At 43.5% G+C, this 22,701-nt stretch overlaps 1 protein-coding gene across 8 annotated transcripts in view; it reads left to right on the top strand.

Annotated features, from left to right (window-relative positions):
• The first annotated feature begins 735 nt into the window (after window positions 1-735).
• The window catches only part of AKAP10 (A-kinase anchoring protein 10), a 61,100-nt gene continuing 39,134 nt past the window's right edge, over window positions 736-22,701 (top strand). For 7 of the 8 annotated variants that reach the window (XR_014238785.1, XR_014238786.1, XR_014238787.1 and 4 more), the window contains exons 1-4: window positions 1,369-1,604; window positions 9,336-9,383; window positions 14,974-15,156; window positions 17,622-18,161. Coding sequence is in view for 3 of the 8 variants with exons in the window: in XM_082374086.1 (XP_082230212.1) it covers window positions 1,517-1,604; window positions 9,336-9,383; window positions 14,974-15,156; window positions 17,622-18,161 (859 nt within the window). In the remaining 5 variants the exon portion in view is untranslated. Of the gene's footprint in view, window positions 898-1,368; window positions 1,605-9,335; window positions 9,384-14,973; window positions 15,157-17,621; window positions 18,162-22,701 lie in introns of those variants that run through there. The other variant, XR_014238784.1, reaches the window with a different exon arrangement.

Genomic DNA, 22,701 nt, shown 5'->3' on the forward strand with positions numbered 1-22,701 from the left:
GATGCCCCTGACCCCTTACACCGACCCACTGGGAACCCACCGAGACCCACCCCAGCCCCGCTCGCCCTGGACGTCAGCTCCATCTCCCTTTCCAAGGAGCAGGGGCAGGATCCGGGGTTTCACCGGCCACAGACCGCAGAGAGTGGTCCCCCTGAGCCAGGCTGGTGTCAGCGCACTGCTGACCCGGGGGCGCCGCTCGGACCCGCTGCAGCCTCCACCGTCAGACAGAGGTCCATTCCCAGCACCTGCTCAGGTCGGGGACACACTCGGGCATCCACAGCCGCGGCCAGTCTCCTGTTCCCGCCCGGACACTCTCCCCACCCAGGGAGAGGCTTGACCTTGGCTCTGGAGCCGACTCTGAGGTCCAGGCTTCGCCTCCAGTTAGGACGTGACCTTGGGCAGGTTATGTTTGTGTGTCCGGTTTCCCCCATACCAAGATCACCCCCAAGGACCATCATCAATCTGGAGGGTTTGGCACCTGCGCTCAGAGAACTTTCAATACGCATCAGCTGTGATTACCTTGCATGCCCCGAACCCAGACAAATGTATCAACCTGCTCTGATTGTATGGTGAAAAGACCCCGGGTTCTGGTTACAATCTCAACTGCAGTCTCAGCAGAGACACGCTGAATAATCTGGGACCAGTTGCCCCTTCTCTCTGGACCTCTGCTGCTCCGTCCGTCACCTGATCGACGTCATTGATTTGAAAAACCCATTTATTGATCTTACAGGCTCCTCCCTGGCAGAAGCGCCCAGCTACAGGGATTACGCAGTCCTGTGGGAGGGGCCCCACGGGCGGGAGGCTGGTCACTCTGCTTTAGGGGCGAGGGCGGTCAGAGGTTCATAGGAAAATGGCATTTGAACGAGGCTGGAAGGATGACCCACTGGAGGCCGCCCGGTAAATAATGGCGAGGCTTTTATGTCGCTGCCCTTTCAGAGCTGAGCGTTCGCAGGGATCGCGTCCTGTAGTAGGCCCACGCTCCTCCTCCATGGCTGAGGTCGCGGGGACCGCGGAGCCGCACAGAGCAGGTGGTGCCCGGAATCCGCATCCCGGGACCTGGCCCGCATCTCGAGGCCCGCTCCGGTGTCCGCTGGCTGGGAGCGCGGGGGTGCGGCCGCTCTGGCTGCCAGTGCCCTGGCCACACTCGGCTGTGGCATGGGCCCCGCTTCCGGGAGAGTTGGCTCGGCTCGGGCAGCGCCCGCGCACTCCCAGCGCGCGAGAGCCAGGGGGTCCCGAGCCGAGCGCAGGCTGCGCGCGCGCGCGCGCGTCACGTGGGCGGCGCAGGAGCGCCCCGCCGCGGGAGGGGGCGGGGTGGGGGCGGGGTCGGCGCGCGGCCTCCCGTGAAGCCCCGCGCGGGGAAGGACCGGAATTCCGGGCGGGCGGCTTGTTGTTAACATGGCGGCGGCAGCTACCGGCACGTCTCCAGGAGGCGGCGGGGCCCACACCCGGAAGACGGGTCTCTTTTCGGCCTAGCGCGGCGGCCGTTGCGGACCCGGAAGTCCGGGCCGGTTGCTGAATGAGGGGAGCCGGGTCCTCTCCGCGCCAGTCCCCCCGCGCCCTCCGCCCCGACCCGGGCCCCGCCATGTCCTTCTTCCGGCGGAAAGGTAACGAGGGGCGCGGACGGGCGCGGGGCCGGGCCTGGGGCGGCGGGTGGCGGCGAGGCCGAGGCCGAGGCGCGGAAGGACGCTCTGTGCGCCGGGCCCGCGGTCTTGCGAGAGGGAGCGGGGCCTCCGCGCGGGCGGGCAGCCAGCCGGTTCCGAAGTGTGTGCCGGGACCCGCGCGGGGTAGTGCGTTTTGCGGACACACAGCTTTTCGGGGGCGGGGCGGTGCGTGTGTGTGAGTTTGTACCAGAAGAAGGGAATTCCTTCCGTACTTTTTTTACGGAAGTCTCGGACTTGTCAGAATATTGAGAGGTTTATGTCTAAAAGCAACACGTGAAAAAATTGGTTTCTTCAACTAGTGCTCTTTTCCAGTTTCCCCTTTTTTCGGGGGGTGGGGTGGGGGAGCGGGATTCTGCTGTCCCTAAAGTGACAGTGCTTAACTTATGGCTAAAAGTCCCCTAACGAAAACGACTCCTTTTGATGAATTAGCAAGTTTACTAAGTACTGGAACCCAAACTTCAGAAACAAACTTTATATTTCTGATTTTGAGTAGTAGCTGCCCAATTTTTGAGTAGAGGCAGCTTGATTTTGAGCCTGGGTAAGGCTGTTGGCGTTTCGTTACCGGTACGTATCCAGAGTGGACAAGTGTGGGCCTTCTGGGTTGATTAGTGGTTCTTGTATCGATTCTCGTTGCTTCCGGGAAAATTTACCAGGCAAAAACGGGTTTTTGGGAAAGCACTAAACTAAATCAGGGACTTGGGTTCACGTGACAGCTCTGCTACTAACTCTGTCACCTGGGACAGAAAAATGTTAACCCACTTTCCTCTCTCACCTGAGAATTCAATGATTCCTAAAGGCCCCATTCAACTCTATAAATTAAAGAATTCCTTTTAAGTACGCACAGAGTTTCAATAACTGTTGCCATGTGATGAGTGAATGAAACCATGATGAGTGAATGAAAACCACTCTGAATGAATGAAAGAGGTAAAATGGTACAAGGAAGCTTTATTGGTAAGGTACCTTGGTATAGTTAATAGCTCTCTAATTTGTTTGAGTGTTGGAATGGTTAGTTGTAGTGTTTTTTTTCGGGGGGCAGAGCATTCTGTGTATAATGAGGCAAATTGCATGTTGCACAATAGACTGTTGTCTCTATTCAACAAATGTTTTTTGAACGTCCGCTGTTTGCCAGGCACTGTGCTAGGCCCTCAGTATTAAGCACTGAACAAGACAAAATCCTTATATCTATGGAGCTTGTTGTCTGCTGGGGTAGACGGACAATAAATCTCTCTCTCTCTGTCTCCCTCTCACTCTCTGTCTCCCTCTCTCTGTTTACAAATTGAATAGTGTTATGAAAGAGCTTGAGAGAAGTAACATATTTCGGTTTGATGTTAGTCAAAGGCCTCAGCAGGTGACCTTGAAACTTAGAGCTGAAGGAACAGCAGGAGGTAACGTATAGATGCCAGGGAAGAGCATTCTAGGCTCAGGGAATAACGTGTTCAGAGGCTGGGAGGCAAGAGTTTGGTGCCCTTCAAGAAAGAAAAGAAGCCCACTGTGACTCGGGCTTAGAGAGGTAGACAAGGATCAGATGATTCAGAGCTTTGTAGGTCACGGTTAGGTGTTATTCCAAGTGCAGAAACAATATTACTTTTAAAATTTTAAAGAGGGGTGATTTGATCTCTTTTTATGTTTTAAAAAGATCATTCTAGATGCTTTTTGGAAACTGGATGTGGCAAGAATAGAAACTGGAGATGGTCTTATTTAGGGATCCCATCCAGTCTCTGAATACCATTTTTAAATACCACCTATCTGCTGATGACTCCCAGATTTACATCCCCAGCTTGGATTCTCTGCCCTGAATCCAAACTGTGTATCCAACCGTTGGTCCACTTTATACCTCTACCTAATAGATGTCTAATAGATAAATCTTTAGCCTACTGTATCTAAAATTTCCCCTTAGATTTAGTCCTCCTAAACCTGTACATCACTTTTTCTCATCTTAACAAATTACATTTCTGGCCTTTTAGTTGCTCAGGCTAAAACTTTAATACCTTCTTGAACCTCTTTCTCTCCTACTGTGTATCTGATCTGTTAGGTCTACCCCAGAATATACCCAAATCCAGCCACTTCTCACCATCCCTGACCATTAACACCCTGGTCTAGGGAGTCATCTCTATTTAGGTTGGGTGGTTAAGGAAGTTCTCTGAGGGATGTCATTCAGATCTCAGCTTAAATGTCAAGAGGAAACCGGTTTTATGAAGATCAAGGAAGCAGCATTATTTTGCTATAGGCTTCAATTTGGTTTCCCTTCTTCCATTCTTGACGCCTGTGGTGTATTTTCGAAATGCATTCTGCCACACCTCTGTTCAGATTCCCTCAGTGGCTTCCTGTACATGGCCCTCCATAATCTAGGTCCCATTTCTTCTCTGTGCTCATCTCCTGCTTTCTTTCTCCATCATTCTTCCATTTATATTGGCCTCCTTGTTGTTAAGTACATTCCCACCTCAGGGCCTTTACACTTATTCTCTCTGCGTGGAAACCTCTTCCCACAGATATGTGCCTATTTTGTCCCCCATCTTCTTCAGGTTTTTGATTAATTGACATCTTAGTGAAGCTTTCTCTGACCAGCTCGCTTAAGATTGTAGTCCCCAGGCCCTGCACTCCCATCCCGTCACCCTACTTTATTTTTTCTGTAGCATTTGTCACCATCTGCTGTACTGTGTGTTTTATTAGGATGGAAGATGATTTCTGTTCATGGCTGTATCCCCATGTCTAGATTAGTGCCTGGGATATAGTTAGAAAATTAGTAAATATTTGTTGAATAATTAAAGTAAGAAAAATATTAGGAAGTAATAAGTGCTGTGCAGGGAATTTAAACAGTGATTTGGGAGCAGATCACCAGATGACAGTTTGTGTTTGGATAGTGAGGGGAGGCTTCTCTGAGCAGATGGTATTTAAATTGAGGTGTCAATGAGGAAGGAGAGCCAGCCTTGCAAAGGTAAAAGGAACTGCATTCTGGCTGGAAAGAACTGGTAGTACAAACATCCTGAGGCAGGAAAGAGCGGGGTTTGTTCAAGGACAGAAAGAAGGCTGAAATGTGCTGGGAGTGGAGGGCGATGGGGCATGTTTTAGAGATAGAGATAGCATGACTTGAGTAATGATTGGAGTGAAGGAAAACTGGGAAAGCTTTGGAAAGCTTAGACATGGGGTAGGAGGAGTCCAGAGCTCTCTTCCGGCAGTTGTGAGTTTGCGGAAACTCTTGGATGTCCGTGTGGATATGTCAAGGAGGCAGTTGGATGTACAGGTCTGTAGTTCTGGGAGGAGATCAGAATTTGAGTTCTGAATCTGGACTTAGAAGTATTTTGCATAAATGGTGGTTAAAGACACAGGCCTAAATGAGCTCATCTGTGGAGTACATATGGGATATGAATTAGTTGTGTTGAAAGGCTATGGTACCGTAACAAAGAGACACTAAGTACAATGGCTCAAACAAGGTAGGCCTTTATTTCTGTCTTGTGTAACCGTCCAAGTCCCTGGTCATCAGGTGGCTTTGCTTCACGATCACTCAGGAATCATTTTCCTTCCGTTGTGTTACTCCTCTTTCTCTTAGGGTATAGTCTGTGTTATCAAAGGCAGGTCATGGTCCCTTCTGTCAGCTCTCTGACTCCTGATAAGGGGAAAGAGAAGCTTTGGCCAGAAATGGCACATACCTCTTCTGTTCACATTTCATTGCTGAGGACCGAGTCATATGGTCACAGTTAATTAACTCAGGGGCTTCTGGGAAATGGAGAGAAGCTAGCCAGTTGTGTGCCAGGACACAACCCTCTTACTAGGAAGTCCAGGTAGAACTCTCTACAACCCTCTACAGTGGCCAGGTAGAATCTCCTGCCATGCTGTAGACAAGGAGAGAGCTCCGGGGTTAATCCAGCTTTTAAAGTTGAGGAACATGAGTCATTGGCAAAGGAGAATCGACAAGAAAATGCCAGTGATACAGGAGTACAATATCATGGACGCTAAGAGAAGATAATACTTCAAAAAGGAGGGGTAAACGGGGAAGGGGCTGGAAGGGGCCATTGGGGTAAGGGTGGGGGGTTGTTGTTTTTGAGATAAAAGATGCTAAGCACGTTTGTTCTAGGAAGGATCCAGTAGAGAGGGAGAAAATGATACCGAAGAGAGGTGTTACTTGCAGGAGTGAAGTTCTTGAAAAGACCTTAGGAGCTGGGATTAAAGCCTGGCTGTATCAAGATTTGATTAGGATACACTGCAGCTGGAAATGGCAATCGATACAACCACTTGTTTAAAAGTTTAAAAACTTCCAAACAATGCTATAACTTGTTTATGAATACGTAAATATATTAAAGAGTAAAAATGATGGAAACCATAAACGTTCAATTTCTGAAATTTTTTTCTCTAGGAAGAGGGGGAATGAGTTGAGGGAGGGACTTTAGTTGTAACTGCAGTGTTTTGTTTCTTTTAAAAATTCTTCTGGGGCTTCCCTGGTGGCGCAGTGGTTGAGAGTCCGCCTGCCAATGCAGGGGACACGGGTTCGAGCCCTGGTCTGGGAAGATCCCACATGCCGCGGAGCTACTAGGCCCGTGAGCCACAATTACTGAGCCTGCGCGTCTGGAGCCCGTGCTCCGCAACAAGAGAGGCCGCGATAGTGAGAGGCCCGCGCACCGCGATGAAGAGTGGCCCCCGCTTGCCACAACTGGAGAAAGCCCTCGCACAGAAACGAAGACCCAACACAGCCATAAATAAAATAAATTAAAAAAAAAAAAAAAAAAAAGAAGATGGCTAGCAGGACATCAGAGCCGTTTTTTAAAAAAAAAAAGAATTCTTCTGAAGCAAATATGGCATAATGTTAAGATTTGCTAAACCTGAGTGTTCCTCATATTAAGGTCTAGTCTTGCCTTTGTTTTAAATGTTTCATAATAATAAGAAATTATTATTTCTTATAGAAGAAATAGTAGTGCAAAATAGGATGACAAACCACGATAAATATAAATAGAATAAAATCTCTATGGCTAAAAAATCTTACAAAAGTCCATATAAAGATGGACTAAAAGATAAAGACTCAAGTTGGGTAATAAACCAAAATGCAGCTCTTTACCAGAGACACAACCAAAACATAAGGACATAGAGAAATTGAAAATAAATGGATGCAAAGATATATCAGGCAAATGTTAACTAGAAGAAAGTTTGTGTGGTAGATGAAATACTTTAAAGCATAAAATACCATTAGGGATAAGAAGGCCTGTAAATTATGATAAAATGAAAAAGGTACTAAGAAGATAAAATTTTGAACTTGTTTGTACCTAAATCAGTTTCAAAATGTATAAAACAAAATGTACAGAATTACCAGGAGAAGTCAACAAATTCGTCATCATAGTTAGAGTTTTAAGAATGTTCTTTTTTAGAAATAAAGAGCAGTAATCACAATAAAAAGAAATGGGTTAACCCAGACAATAAAAAGATGGTGATCTTCAGATTGGTTTCCTGTTCTGTACTGTTTAAATGTTAAAAAGGTCATGGGAAAGTTAAAAGTAAAAGGCTGGAGAAGCATATCAGGGATATACAAACAGAAGGAAAGCTAGCATAGTCTTCACAATAGCACACACATGAAAAAAACATGGAAAAGTTAAGTTTTGTGAGGGAAAGGGAACAAGAGTCATTATTCACAGATAATATGATTGCATACGTAGAATATTCAAGAAAATCTAGGCTTCCCTGGTGGCACAGTGGTTATGAACCCGCCTGCCAGTGCAGGGGACATGAGTTCGAGCCCTGGTCCAGGAAGATCCCACATGCCGCGGAGCAACTAAGCCCATGCGCCACAACTACTGAACCTGCTCTCTAGAGCCTGTGAGCCACAACTACTGAGCCCACGTGCCACAACTACTGAAGCCTGCGCACCTAGAGCCCGTGCTCTGCAACAAGAGAAGCCGCCGCAATGAGAAGCCCAGGCACCGCAACAAAGAGTAGCCCCCGCTCGCCGCAACTAGAGAAAGCCCACGCACAGCAACAAAGACCCGACGCAGCCAAAAAATAATTAATTTTTTTTTAAAAAGAAAAAACATGGGCTTCCCTGGTGGCGCAGTGGTTGAGAATCTGCCTGCTAATGCGGGGGACACGGGTTCGAGCCCTGGTCTGGGAAGATCCCACATGCCGCGGAGCAACTGGGCCCGTGAGCCACAACTACTGAGCCTGCACGTCTGGAGCCCGTGCTCCGCAACACGAGCGGCCGTGATAGTGAGAGGCCCGCGCACCGCGATGAAGAGTGGCCCCCACTTGCCACAACTAGAGAAAGCCCTCACACAGAAACGAAGACCCAACACAGCCATAAATAAATAAATAAATAAATAAATAAATTAATTAATTAATTTTAAAAAATTTTTTAAAAAAACAGAAGAAAAGTAAAGTGGGCTGTGTCAGATCCCGTAAGTTTCTCGCTTGGCTTGAGCTGCCACGCTCCTTCCTTCTTGCATGTGATCTTGCTAGTGTGTCTGCATTAGAATTTCCAGTGTTTTGTGTAATAGAGGAGAAATGGTGTAATTATTTTTTAAATTTATTTATTTTATTTATTTTTGGCTGCGTTGGGTCTTCCTTGCTGCGTGCGTGCTTTCTCTAGTTGCAGAGAGCAGGGGCTACTCTTCGTTGTGGTGCATGGGCTTCTCATTGTGTTGGCTTCTCTTGTTGTGGAGCATGGGCTCTAGGCACACGGGCGTCCGTAGTTGTGGCTTGCGGGCTCTAGAGCGCAGGCTCAGTAGTTGTGGCGCACGGGCTTCGTTGCTCCGTGGCATGTAGGAACTTTCCGGACCAGGGCTTGAACCCTTGTCCCCTGCATTGGCAGACGAATTCTTAACCACTGCGCCACCAGGGAAGCCCAAAATGGTATAATTTTTTAAGAGACAGTTGTTAAAGCTTGAGTAGTAGAAGTTTTAGAATGTTTGTAAGTTTAGAATATTTGTATTTGATGCTGTGGCAGGGATACACAGGAAGTCAGAGATGTTACACAACCAGAGAACTCTGTCTTTTTCTTCAGGTTGCATCTAGTAGTGAGTGGCACATGGTAATAATGTTAACTAGCGTCTTAAGTTTACTGTGTCCTAGCTCCTCTTGTAAGACCTTTACAAGTACCTATGTTTTCATCCACAGCCCTCTCAGGTAGTCTCCAGTGTGGCTGGTGGAGAACCACACTGGGCAAGTACATGTTCGGTTTTGCTATGCTGGCTGGGAGGTGCTCTTGAGATGTCCGTTTACACATGTTATCTTAACCACACAGTAATTCTACAGTCCGAGTTTTTAACCAGAGGTAAAAGAGTGATTTTTTTAGGGTCTAGCAGACCAGGGTTGAAATCCTGCCTGTTGAAATGACTCTTGACTAGCTCATAACAGTGACCTAGTTTTGTAAATGAAGGAAGTTGAGACCCAGAGAATTAAAGTAACTTGTCCAGCATCACATGGCTATTGAATGGCGGAGCCCAAATTTGAACCCAGGTGTTCTGATCTTGTCTCTCCTTAAGCTCTGAGCGTACTTGACCAAATGCTGTTCAAAGATCACTTCCTGAGAGAAACTTCCCCTGACAACTGCCCTGCCCCGCCCTGCTCCAGGGCAGCTCGCCCGTTGTTGGGGAACTTTGAACACACCTGTCAGAATAGAGCTGGTGTGATTTTTACAAGGCCTGGAAGGGGGTTTCTGGTTGTAGAAGTTGGTCATGGTGCTCTCTTCTCTTCCAGTGAAAGGCAGAGAGCAAGAGAAGACCTCAGATGTCAAGTCAGTTAAAGGTGAGTCAGCATGTTGCAGTGATGAACTCTTTCATCCTGTTACGTTCTCCCGTCTTTTGCCATTAATCGTCTCTGCCTTCTTTTATAATTACTGATGACTGTGACTTAACTTATATACTCTTCAACACCCACCATGTAATAGGCTGTTACTAAGCGTTTATTGGTTGTCCTAGTGATTCCGGTGAACCAGTGTCATCCGTACTAATCACACATTTGATTGTTCCCCACAAGCAATTAGTTGACTGTATTTTAAAAAAACAAAAAGCAGAAAATACTCTTTACTGAGCAGTCTGACCACTGACTTACGAAGCCTGGTTTTCTGTGGTTTATCTGGAAGTATGGTTGCTTACAGTTTTCACTTCCTTATTACTTTGGATGAATGGCCTTAACCTAAAATTTATTTGGAGTCCTTTATTGGAATCAATATATTGTCCTTATTTATAGGTAAGAGCATGTTTTTTTTAGATTGTAATCTCTGCTGTAGTTTTGACTGATTTCATTATGTCAATGTACAAAAATTGAAATGGGAAAATTATAATGAAAATTACTTTCATGACCATCACGTACAAATTTCATAGATGTAATTTATTTACGTGAATTCTAAAGATTGCCACTTATTTAGATTTTTCTTTTAAATGTTTGTATGTTGTGTGGCTAGTAACTCCATATGCTCAAATTGCCAGGGGGACACTAATTATAACTTAGAGGTTTGTAAGATTAGGGAAGAAGTAGGGTAGCTTACAGCCTTATTTTCTGCTTATTTCTGATAATTTAAAGCCAGTTGGTTCATATTGCCTTTTTTAAGGAGAATTTGATTGATGTTGGTAAAGACTTCAAGCCCTCAGGAAGCAGAGGCTTGTGAAGACTAGCCTTGATTGTAGTAGCAAGAGGGACTTTGATGTCCGAGGCACACCAGCCTCCGACAGTGTGACCTGGGGGAACTTTCCTCATTTGTACAACGAGGGGATTGGCCTACCTAACTGCTCAATCTGTCCCAGGCTAAAACACTCCATGCTTGTACTCCATTTATGACAGTACATAGTCTGTGCTCACATTCACTGCCTTAACTTTAGAATAACACAGACGCAGCAGGGAAACAGGCCCTCAAGAAGTTTGCAGTCTGATTAGAAGGACAAACTCAGACCCAGAACAGTAGCAAATAAACCAGAATCATAATAACTATAGTTTATTGAGCACCTGTTCTGGTCTAGGTGTTAGACAAAAACTGTGGCTGTAACAGTGAACAAAAAAGACTTGGATCCACATCCTGCCCTCGTTGAACTTACAAATTGGTGGTAGGAAGAGGAGCATGAGTCAGATGATGCACACATGGCTTGGGCTAGATCAGCAGTGATGGAGATAAAGAGACCTGGACAGAGCTGTGTGGGAGGTGGAATAGACAGAGCTTTGTTCTCGATCAGGTGTGAGGGCGAGGAAGCTAAGGCTGGCACCCAGCTCTCTGGCAGGCCTAACACTGCGGCTGGTGCAGAACCACACTGGGCCAGTACCAGCAGGTACCTTTTTGCTATGCTGGCTGGGAGGTGCTCTTGAGACGTCCATTTACACACGTTATCTTAACCACACAGTAATTCTACAGTCCGAGTAACCAGATAAAAGAGTGATTTTCTAGAGTCTAGCAGACCGAGGTTGAAATCCTGCCTGTTGAAATGCCTCTTTACTACCTCATTGACTTAGGGCAAAGCACTTAACTTTGTTCTGTTTGTGTATTCATCTCCAAAATGAGGTAAATACTGGTCTTGCAGCATTGTTGTGAGAGATAAATGAAATAATGTACCCCAAAAAAAGTACATCAAGAAACCAGTACAGGGCTTCCCTGGTGGCGCAGTGGTTAAGAACCCACCTGCCAATGCAGAGGACACGGGTTCGAGCCCTGGTCCGGGAAGATCCCACGTGCCGCGGAGCAACTAAGCCCGTGCGCCACAACTACTGAGCCTGCGCTCTAGAGCCCATGAGCCACAACTACCGAGCCCATGTGCTGCAACTACTGAAGCCCTCACGCCTAGAGCCCGTGCTCCGCAACAAGAGAAGCCACCGCAATGAGAAGCCTGCCTACTGCAACAAGAGTAGCCGCCTCTCTCCGCAACTAGAGGAAGCCTGCGTGCAGCAGCGAAGACCCAACACGGCCAAAAATAAATAAATTTATTTTTAAAAAAAGAAAAAAAGAAAAGAAACCCGTACAGTGCCTCATACATAGTAGGTTTTATATTGGTAGCTATTACCATTTTAACAGAGTAGGCCCTTGATATGTTGGATTAGTTGTTAGTTATTAGTATTACAGGGAGTTCAGAGGAATTTGAGGTCAGCAGATGGTTTCTGGAGCATAGGGAAGCCTTCATAGAAATGAGACTTAATGTGTATGAAATTTGAATGATAAGGGTTTGAATGAAAGAGTCAGTTCTTCCTCTTTCCCCTACCAGCCCAGCTGCTTATTTCTTTGAGTATATACTGGGCAGAAGGACCTTCAGACTACTAAAAGGAAATTTTTAGGATAGATTGAGGTCAGATAGTAGAGGGTCTTAAAGACCAGAAAAGAGTTGAGACAGAGAAAACAGGGAACCACTATGGGCTTTTGAGCAGGATGTTGATGCTTTACATATGGCATTTATAGAGGTTAGCCTGGAAGAGCCATATAGGATGGAGACCCTAGATGTGCTTTGCTGTGATACAAGAAGACCTGTACTAAGGGTGTGGTGTTGAAAATAAACAGGTCAGTATCTTGAAGGAAAAGTCAACAGATCTTGACAAGTAAACACGTATAGTGAGGAAGAATGGGTCCAAGATCTTGAGCTTTAGGGGCTGGTGGATTGACAGAGATAGGAAAATTAGAGAAGGAGAATTAGTCTGGAAGAAGATGTTTTAAGTTTGACGTTTGGAAAAATTGGTCTTGAGATGGTAAAGATGACAAATGAGAGGTTGGTTAGTAGCAAATAATTAGAGCCACAGGCTGGAAGCCGAGCTCAGAGGTCAGCCTGAGATCAGGTCAGGGTCCCCTCTGCCTCCAGCTCTGCAGGGCTGAGCCCTTGGAGCTGGCGCTGGGAGGGCCCGAATCAAGCGCATGTGTGAGACTTTCCCCTTGAATCAGCCAGAGTTACAGTTAACTCTGTTCTGTCTATTTTAGATAACAATTTAGATTTTAGATATCTGTTTTAGCTAAAGTTTTATCTATTTTACAGACATATCAAGGTCCCAGTTAAGTTTATTTGGGTGGGGGGAGCTTACAGCTAAAAAAAAAAAAAGTTTGGAAAAGATTGCTCTTGGGCTTCCCTGGTGGCGCAGTGGTTGAGAATCTGCCTGCCAATGCAGGGGACACGGGTTCGAGCCCTGGTCTGGGAAGATCCCACGTGCCGCGGAGCAACTGGGCCCGTGAGCCACACCTACTGAGCCTGCGCGTCTGGAGCCTGTGCTCCGCAACAAGAGAGGCCGCGATAGTGAGAGGCCCGCGCACCGCGATGAAGAGTGGCCCCCACTTGCCACAACTAGAGAAAGCCCTCGCACAGAAACGAAGACCCAACACAGCCATAAATAAAAATAAATTAATTAATTAATTTAAAAAAAAAGATTGCTCTAGTAATAACTGAAGGTTTGAGAATAAATGTGCTTTCTAGCAGAAGGTTTAAAAGAACAGAGAACCTTGGGAAGCAGAGGAGTGATGGATGGGCGTTGATATGTGCATTAAAGAGGAGGGGAGGGAGGAGCACTTGGGAGAGGAGAAGAGAGGAGAGTGCGGGACCACAGAGGCCTCAGGGAGATGGGATGTGAGGAAGGAGCGTGTGAGGGAAGTTGTTCTAACAGAGAAGTTAAGAAAGAGAGAAGAAGGCTTGCACAAATGAGTTAGTATTATTTCACATCATCATACACGTCTAACTAGGAAACAATCAGAAAGTCTTACTGTTCTTTTTTTTTTTTTTTAAACATCTTTATTGGAGTATAATTGCTTTACAATGGTGCGCCAGTTTCTGCTTCATAACAAAGTGAATCAGTCATACATATAGTCTCACTGTTCTTGATGCATGGTATTTGTAGCTTGTCTATACAAAAAACTAGATATTATTGTTTATAAACCTACCAAAATGATTCTGCTCCCTTCAATTTATCATAAAAATAAAAACAAAAAACAGCTTCCTTCTAAAATTGAAAAAATCATTTGAAGACAACTCCATTGCATAATTCTCCCAACTCTTATTGAATGACTGATAAATACATTATCCTCAGATAAACATTCTCATCTGCTTTATCCTGTAAACACATCTCACAGTAATAGATTGAATTACAGTACTATGTATTCTTTTTTTTTTTTTTTTTAATTAATTTATTTTTATTTATTTATTTTTGGCTGTGTTGGGTCTTCGTTTCTGTGCGAGGGCTTTCTCTAGTTGCGGCAAGCGGGGGCCACTCTTCATCGCGGCGCGCGGGCCTCTCACTATCGCGACCTCTCTTGTTGCGGAGCACAGGCTCCAGACACGCAGGCTCAGTAGTTGTGGCTCACGGGCCCAGTTGCTCCGTGGCATGTGGGATCTTCCCAGACCAGGGCTCGAACTCGTGTCCCCTGCATTGGCAGGCGGATTCTCAACCACTGCACCACCAGGGAAGCCCTACTATGTATTCTTCATAGGAGGTATTACGTGGTGTCACTCAGATTCTGTGTCCAGGAACCGTTTGCTAAGATTGAGAGCACTTATCTGTTGACCAATTTATCATAAATTGACTGCTCAATAAAATAAGTGGTGCTAGTAGACAGAAGTTTAGTCATCTGAGAGTACTTATATTGAGGGTGTGGAGTGCTCAGTGCCCTGTATGTTTCTAGCCTTCTTGCTATAGCAGTGCACTAAACCAACACTTCTTAAAAACCTTCCATGAGAGTCTTTGATATTTGTGTAGAATAAATGGGATAGGTGGAATGTTAATTCAGCTGTAGCAACAAGTTCATAGGGTTACCTTGACCATATTATAATATGGAGTTGATGATTTCCTATTAATACATTGGTGACTAATCTCTTTATTCTGAAGTCAAAAGGATGATATTAATATTTCTTCAGGCTACTAAAGAAAATATATCTTGTAGATTTTTAAGTATGCTTCATCTTTAGGCAGCTTGAAATTTGATCAGTTTTTATTAGATGGTGGAATTTTGTTACTCAAAAAGTAAAATAAGGATCCTGAAGAGTATTTTTCTAATTTTTTTCCCATAAGCTTTTATTTTGGAATTTTAATTTTGTTCCTTCAGCAAGCAAGTATTAAGGAATTGAAAAGGGTCCATGTTTCAGAATGTTTGCTGCCTTTGGTACTTTCTGTCTTCAGAAGAGTTCTCAAAGAGAACTCAAAGATCTCTCTTTTAAGTTACATTTTTGGCACAGTATTTTGAGAATTACAAATAATAGTAGGACATTTCTTTCCAATTTTCTGCTACTTGGTTAATTTACCGTTTCCCCAAGTGTTTTTGTTGAGTGTATGTACTTAAGAGAGGTGTTACAAAATCTAATTTTTAAAGTTCCTTTAAAGCCCTCTTAGGAGACAGTTTTAGACTATCAAATTGTGTTTTAATTTTTAACAATTTTTTGAAAAATTATAGCTTCAGTATCCGTACATTCCCCACAAAAAAGCACTAAAAATCATGCCTTGCTGGAGGCTGCAGGACCAAGTCACGTTGCAATCAATGCCATTTCTGCCAACATGGACTCCTTTTCAAGTAGTAGGACGGCAACACTTAAGAAGCAGCCCAGCCACATGGAGGCCGCTCATTTTGGTGACCTGGGTAAGTGACTTTCAGTTTTTGTTGACTTCCTAGGAGGAGGGAATGAGTATAATATGTGAAATTCCTGCCAAAGGATACCGAATTGTGTAATTGGATGGGACTTTGAAAAAAATGTTTTAACTGAAATAACAGCTATAAGTGTAATTAATGGATGACTCCATGTTGTGTTTCTGTAAATATAAAAAGCTTGCCCAGTAGAAAAATGGGCCATTTCCAGAAGAAGGAATACATTTGGCCACTAAATATATGAAAAGGATGCCTCACTGCAGTAATACTAGTGAAATGCAAATTAAAATAATGAGTTAATGTTCCCCCTAACACACTGGCAAATATTTAAAGTTTGATAATTGGAATGTTAATGTAGATGCAGAGAAATAACCACTCGTATAGCGGAAGTATAAATTGGTAAAGATTTTTTGGAAGGCAGTTTGCAAGTATTTATCAAAAGATAAAGTATAAGATGTAGCCCTCAGATATGCTCCCATACGTGCACAAAAATATATGTACAAGTATGTGTGAAGCTATTCATTGCAGTAATGTTTATGATAGCAAAAAATTAGGAGCAACATACAAATATCCATTAATAGAGAAGTAATCCAATTGTGATATACCCATACTCTGGAATACTGTGTAGCTATATGAAAGCCTGCAGAAGACATTGAGAAATGTCTAAGATATGTTAAAGTGAAAAAAGGTGGTCACATAGTGGTATATATAGTAGGATCTCTGTTATGTTAAAATAATTCCTCCCTCTCCCCACAAAAAATGAAAAGACGTGCAGGAGATCCTTGTTTTCTGAATATTTGTTGCCCAAATTTCTGTATTATAAAAATTGTATGTCAGTTTATCATAAATTGAAAAAAATCTGTGAATGGATTGACTTTACTAAAATTAGTCCCTCTTTTGATACCTCTCTCTGCTTAACATTTGTGTCTATTCAGAGCTGAGGTGTCAAAGTCTTTGTGGGTCACCCTCAGCAGTGCACTGCAAATGACATTTGTGTTGGTCACAAAGTAAAATTGTAAGTTTTACTGGATTACTCATATGTCTGGTGGGAATGTAAAATGGTAGAGCCACTCTGGAAAACAGTTTGGCAGTTTATTATAAAGCTAATCATGCAATTACCATATGACCCAGCCGTTGCAGTTTTAGGCATTTATCCCAGAGAAATGGAAACTTATGTCCACAAAAAACCTGTACACCAGTGTTCATAGCAGCTTAAAAGCCAAAAACTGGATGTCCTTCAACAGGTGAATGGTAAACAAACCGGTACATCCATTACCACAGAACACTACTCAAACAAACTCTTGATACATATAATAGCTTGGGCGAATCTCAAGGGGATTATGCTGAGAGAGAAATGTTACTCCGTTCTGGGGATGGCGGAGAGGTAGAATGGGAGACAGAAGAGCGCTTGCCGTTGCCTGGGGTGGAGGAGGCATCTGAGAGGCCGCATGAGGCACCTTTGTGTCACGGGGCTGTTCCGTGTCTTGGTGGTGTTTACACGAATCTACACATGGGACAAAATTGCATAGGACTAAATACACAAGTGAGTGCTGGTAAAATGGGGGAAATCTGAATACAGTTGGTGGATTGTGTCAGTGTCAGTATCTTGGTGTGATATTGAACTGCAGTTTGAAAGGTGCTACCATAGGGGAAACTGGGTAGAGGGTGCACAGGTTCTCTCTGTGTTACTTCTTCTACCTGCACGTGAATCTGCCAGTATCTCAAAATTGGAAGTTTAATTTAAAAAAGTGCTTTAAGTCTTACAATGGATTGGGATTTCCTGAAGTTCATGAAAAGAGATGTTGGCAGAAATGGAGTAGTTAACATTGCCAGTAGGATAGTTAGCAAGGATGATGATAAACAAAGTGCTTCAGAAGAAACATCAAAGGGTCAAGAAAAGCCCTTTTGAAAAACTGATGAAGCCCTCAGTGAATTTTATGAAAATGAGCCTCTTTATGTCATGCTGTGAAAGTTAAAATTTTTTTATTTTTTTCTTTATTCTGATAATTAGCTTGTGGTTATAATCATAACCTAAATTTAGTTAACTATAAAATAAACTTCTACTAAGTTTTATTAAGTTTGGTTTTATTTTTCAAGATAAAATCGCAGAGCTAGCTCTTTATTTTGTTATAAATAATGCTAAGAGTTCATAACATCTTTCTAGCTATATCCACACATCCACAATTTTTCCTCAGGATAAGTTCCTAGAAATGGAGTTACTGGATTGAAAATCCAAAGAGGTCTTGCCATTTTACATTCTCATCATCCGTTTTGCTATGCCCTGGTTAGTGCTTGTTATTTTTTAAAAAAACATCTTTCAGTTTGACAGGCAAAAATGTTATCTTCTATTAATTTGCTTTTCTGAGATTTTTAACGAGGTTGAGTTTTTAAATATTTTTATTGTAAGTTTTGGCGGTTGTTGTCTGTTACTGAACTGCTAACTCTCCTGCTTCTTTTAGGCAGATCTTGTCTGGACTACCAGACTCCAGAGACCAAATCGAGTCTTTCAAAGACCCTTGAACAAGTCTTGCATGACACTGTTGTCCTCCCTTATTTCATTCAATTCATGGAACTTCGGAGAATGGAGCATTTGGTTAAGTTTTGGTTAGAGGCTGAAAGTTTTCACTCTACAACTTGGTCCCGAATAAGAGCACACAGTCTGAACACGGTGAAGCAGAGCTCACTGGCTGAACCTGTCTCTCCTTCTAAAAAGCACGAAACCACAGCAGCTTTTGTAACCGACTTTCCTGACAAGAGATTGGAGGATTCTAGCTCAGCCCAGTTGGAAGGAATTGACCTGAATAATAGAACTAGCAACACGCAGAATCACTTGCTGCTTTCCCAGGAATGTGACAGTGCCCATTCTCTCCGCCTGGAAACGGCCAGAACAGGAGCTCATCGGGGTTCCGTGGAAACCCAGGAATCCTCCAGATTTATAGTAGCCAGTAGAAGTAGTCCCTCTTCTCCACTAAAGGAATTATCAGGAAAATTAATGAAAAGTAAGTGTGTGATTTTTGTCTCTCTTTATCCTGTTTTGTTGTGTGTTTTTTTTTTAATTTTTTTGTATCTGTTTACAGAGTGAAACTTGAGATGGGGAATAAAAGGGTTGGAATAGTTTTCTCCCACACTCACTTGCAGATTTGGGAGTATTTGGGTAGTGTCCTGGAGTAGGGTCGGTGTATGAAAAAGGAACAGAAGGGCTGTCGACAGTGATTGGTTCCTCTAAGAAAGACGTTGGCAGAATTAACAAATGAAGAAGGGTCGGGGTCATCCTGAAAACCCTTCCACAGATTTTGAAATCAGATCCTTACCCAGATAGGCTGATTTCAGCCCTGTCTCAGTCTTAGTTTTATTACTATTTTACAGTAGTGTGCAGATAAAATTATTTTTTAATTGCCAGCAGGTGACAGTAATTGAGTTCTGTGCTAGGGGTGTACTTGGATTTCATGGAATAATCACAGCATCCCTGTGAGGTAGGCAGTTACCCTGTTTTACATGTGAGAAAGCCATGGTTTAGGAAGGTGGAGGAGCCTTCCGGGGTTACACATCGAGTGGGAGCTGGGATTAAAGCCCTGGCATCTCGACAGCAGCACCTCTTTCTCTTTTCTGTTAGTTTGGAAATTACAGGCTCTTCACTTTTCAATTCTCACCTCCTGGAATTCTGATTAGACAGCTTCCAATCCATGCTTGTCCTCTTCTCTTTTATCTTTTCTTTTCTCAGAGGTCTAGATGATTTCTTTTCTGGTTTTTCCTTGTGTGTTTTTTTCTTTTCTCTTTTCTATGAAGACTTTATGAGGGCAGTTTTAAGGTCCACAGCGTAATTGAGGGGAAGGTACAGAAATTTCCTGTATGCCCTTCTGCCCCCGTACATGCGTCGCCTCCCCCGCTGTGAATAACCCCCACCAGGGTGGAGCACTTGTTGGCATCAGTGAACCTGCCTGGGCACATCGTAATTACCCAAAGTCCGTAGTTTACTTTAGGGTTCACTCCTGGTATTGTATGTTCTCTGGGTTTGGGCAAATGTATAACAACATGTAACTGTCATTATGGTGTCACACAGAACATTTTCACTGCCCTAAAAATCCTCTGTGCTCTACTTGTTCATCTCTGTATACCTGCTGATTTGACCCTGGCAACCACTGATTTTTTTCCTCTCTCCACAGTTTTGCGTTTTCCAGAAGGTCATGTAGTTAGAATCATATATAGTAGCCTTTTCAGATTGGTGGTGACTTCTTCATATCTTTTAGTTTATTGATTCTCTCTTAAAATGGGTCTAATCTGCTACTGAGTCAATCTTTAACATGTTATTTTAATCTAAAAGTTAGTGAATTTTTCATTTCTAGAAATTTTGTTTCTTCAGATTTGCCTGGTCGTTTTTTAGTTTCTTAGTCCTTTAGCCCTCCATCCCACTTTTGAGCCTATTTCTTATTTATTTAAATTTATTAAATATATATTCATTTTCTGAGAAGCCCAGTATCCCAGTTTTTGTGTATTTGAATCAGCATTTATTTGTTTCTTCAGATTCACACTCTTGGTAGCCTGTGATTTTAATGGGTTTTGGCTGTGAATATATGTCTTAGGATTTTTATCTTTGGTAATTCTTTGAGGACTCTGATTAAATTGCGTTATTGCAGAGTGTATTTACATTTGCTTTTTTAAAAAAATTTATTTATTTATTTATTTTTGGCTGCACTGGGTCTTCGTTGCTGTGCGTGGGCTTTCTCTAGCTGTGGCGAGCGGGGCCTCCTCTTCCTTGAGGTGCACGAGCTTCTCATTTGCAGTGGCTTCTCTTGTTGCGGAGCACGGGCTCTAGGCGCGCGGGCGTCAGTAGTTGTGGCACGTGGTTCAGTAGTTGTGACTCTCAGGCTCTAGAGCACAGGCTCAGTAGTTGTGGCATGCGGTCTTAGTTGCTCCCCGGCATGTGGGATCTTCCTGGACCAGGGCTCAAACCCGTGTCCCTGCACTGGCAGGCGGATTCTTAACCACTGCGCCACCAGGGAAGCCCCTGCATTTGCTTTTGCCATGCTTCTGGGGCCAGCTTCATTACCATCACATTACCACTTAAAACTGAATTTTTGTCTTGGGTTTTTCAGGCCCTAAACTCTTAAGGCCTTCTGCCTGGTTTTGGTCTAATCTACCCTGTTTGGGCCCTGGGCAGCTGCCCTTGAAAGTGCAAGCCTCAAGTCTCTTGGAGTTGGTGGATTTTCTCAGGTGAATGCCCTCTCTCTTGTACTTTTGCCCGTCTTGATTTGTACTGACTCCTACAGGTCCACAATACCTTGTCTGCAGTCCAGAAATCCAGAAAGCTTTGCCTATCACAAGTTATTTTTTAAATGAACAAAACTTGACCTGAAGGGATGTGAGCTTATTGCAGAGTCATGAATGTGATCGTCTCACATGCTGCTGGGGTATTAAAATGGTATATATAGGGAGTTCCCTGGGAGTCCAGTGGTTACAACTTCGGAAGCAGTATTCTAACAAATTCAATAAAGACTTTAAGATTTTTTTTAAATGGTATATATGAACACAGTGCGTTACCTCTGTAAAAACCTCAAATTCCGAATTCTAAAATATTAGTGGTCCCAAAACTTTCAGATAAGGAGACTGCTTGTACTTGTTTCTGTTTCTCACTATTTCCCACAATCTCTGATGTAGTTTTCAAAAGCATTTTGGGAGATTTCAGTATTAGGAAGTGTTTCTTTGAACATCTAGTGAGGCCTGTTTCTGGAAATGAAAGTCCGAAGTCTGTTTCTGTGATTGTAATACAGTTTATTGTTTCTGGAAACTGTCTTTGTTTTGGTGTTAATTTATTTCAATAGCAGTGGAGTCATTAAAACAGTACTAGTTTTTCATTTTTTGTTATTTAAAAATTTTGCATGCAGTGAATTTGACACCTTTTGATGTGTACTTGAGTTTTAACACATGCATAGATTCCTGTAACTGTCATCTGTTAACTTTAATATAATAGCCAGTCATTTTACCAGCAGAAGCAAGTTTACTTGGAAATAGCCAGAGGAATTGCAGTTTGAGATATGCGAATTGTGGTGGACCATAGGCAAATCCAGAGAAGGGGAGCTTGCTTTCTTTATATGGAAAAGTGGGGGCGCCGGTAGTAACCGGAGACCGTCGGAGGAAGCTGGGGGGTCCAAAGTGTGGAGCCTCCTCATTGGTCGGGCTGCTACAGTGTCTGATTGGCTAGGCTGCCCCGGGGCAGGGGAAAGTTTTCTTCTTCCTGCTGGGTGATAGAGCAGACAGCGGCTTCCCGCTGAGACGTAGGTGCTGGTCGCTTCCTGTTTGGGGTAACGAGGGTGCCTCGCGGGGCGTGAGAGCTCACCCTGCAGGCCTGTCCCCACTCCAGCTTTAGCTGAGCTTTCTTTAATTCCACACATCACAATCAGGATAAAGAGCAGTTCTGTCACCTTTGTAGTTAAACCCTCTATCCCAGCACTTGACAACCACTGATCTATTGGTCTCTTTTTTTTGCTTTTTCTGGAGGGCCATACAAGTGAATTTATATAGTATGTAGCCTTTGAGATTGGCTTCTTTCACTTAGCATAATGGCTTTGAAGTCGACCCATGTTGTTTCTGTCATTGCTGTCTGTAGCTAGGTTCCGCTGTATGGGTGTTCTGTCCGTCCACCTGTTGAACCACGTTTGGATTGTTTCCAGCTTTTGATTATGAATAAAGCTGCTATAAACATTGGTGTACAGGTTTTTGTGTGGACAAAAGTTTTTATTTCTCTGGACAAATACCTAGTAGTGGATTTATGTGTTAAATGTGTGTCTAATTATATAAGAAACTGCCAGACTGTTTTGTAGAGTGGCTGCACCATTTTGCATTCCCAGCAGCAATATATGAGAGTTCTAGTTGCTTAATTTCCTTGCCAGCACTTGGTGTAATCAGCTTTTTGTTTATGTGGGGGTTTTTTTAGCCATTCTAATAGATGTGTGGTGGTATCTCATTGTGGTTTTACTTTGCATTTCCCTAATGTCTGAGGGTGTTGAATGTTTTTTCATGTGCATATTTGCCATCTGTATCTTCGGTAAATTGTTCCAGTCTTTCCCAATATTTTATTGTTGAATTTTGGGGTTCTTTATATGTTCTGGATATAAGACCGTTACTGGCTATGTGACTTGCAAATGTTTTCTCCCAGTTTATAGCTTGACTTTTCACTCTCTCAACAGTATCTTTCAGAGACCGAAAGGACTTTTTGATTAAGTCCGATGTATCAACTTTTTTCCTTTATGGATTGTGCTGTTGGAGTCATGCATGAGAGCTCTTTGCCTAATCAGAGGTCAGGAAGATTTTCTCCTGTGTTTTCTTCTAAAAGCAATACGAGTTTTACTTAACATTTAGATATGTGATCTACTTTCAGTTAATATTGTATAAGCTGTGGTGGTTAGGTCAAGTTTTTTTTTTTTCTTTTTTTCTTTTCACATATAGATCATTCCGTACATTATTAGTTACAGACTACTCTTACGCCATTGACTTGCCTTTGTACCGTGGCTGTATTTTTGTAGGTCTACTTCTGGACTCTCT

The sequence above is a fragment of the Balaenoptera borealis genome, assembly GCF_965194805.1.
Source record: "Balaenoptera borealis genome assembly, chromosome: 20".
Classification (NCBI taxonomy): Eukaryota; Metazoa; Chordata; class Mammalia; order Artiodactyla; family Balaenopteridae; genus Balaenoptera; species Balaenoptera borealis.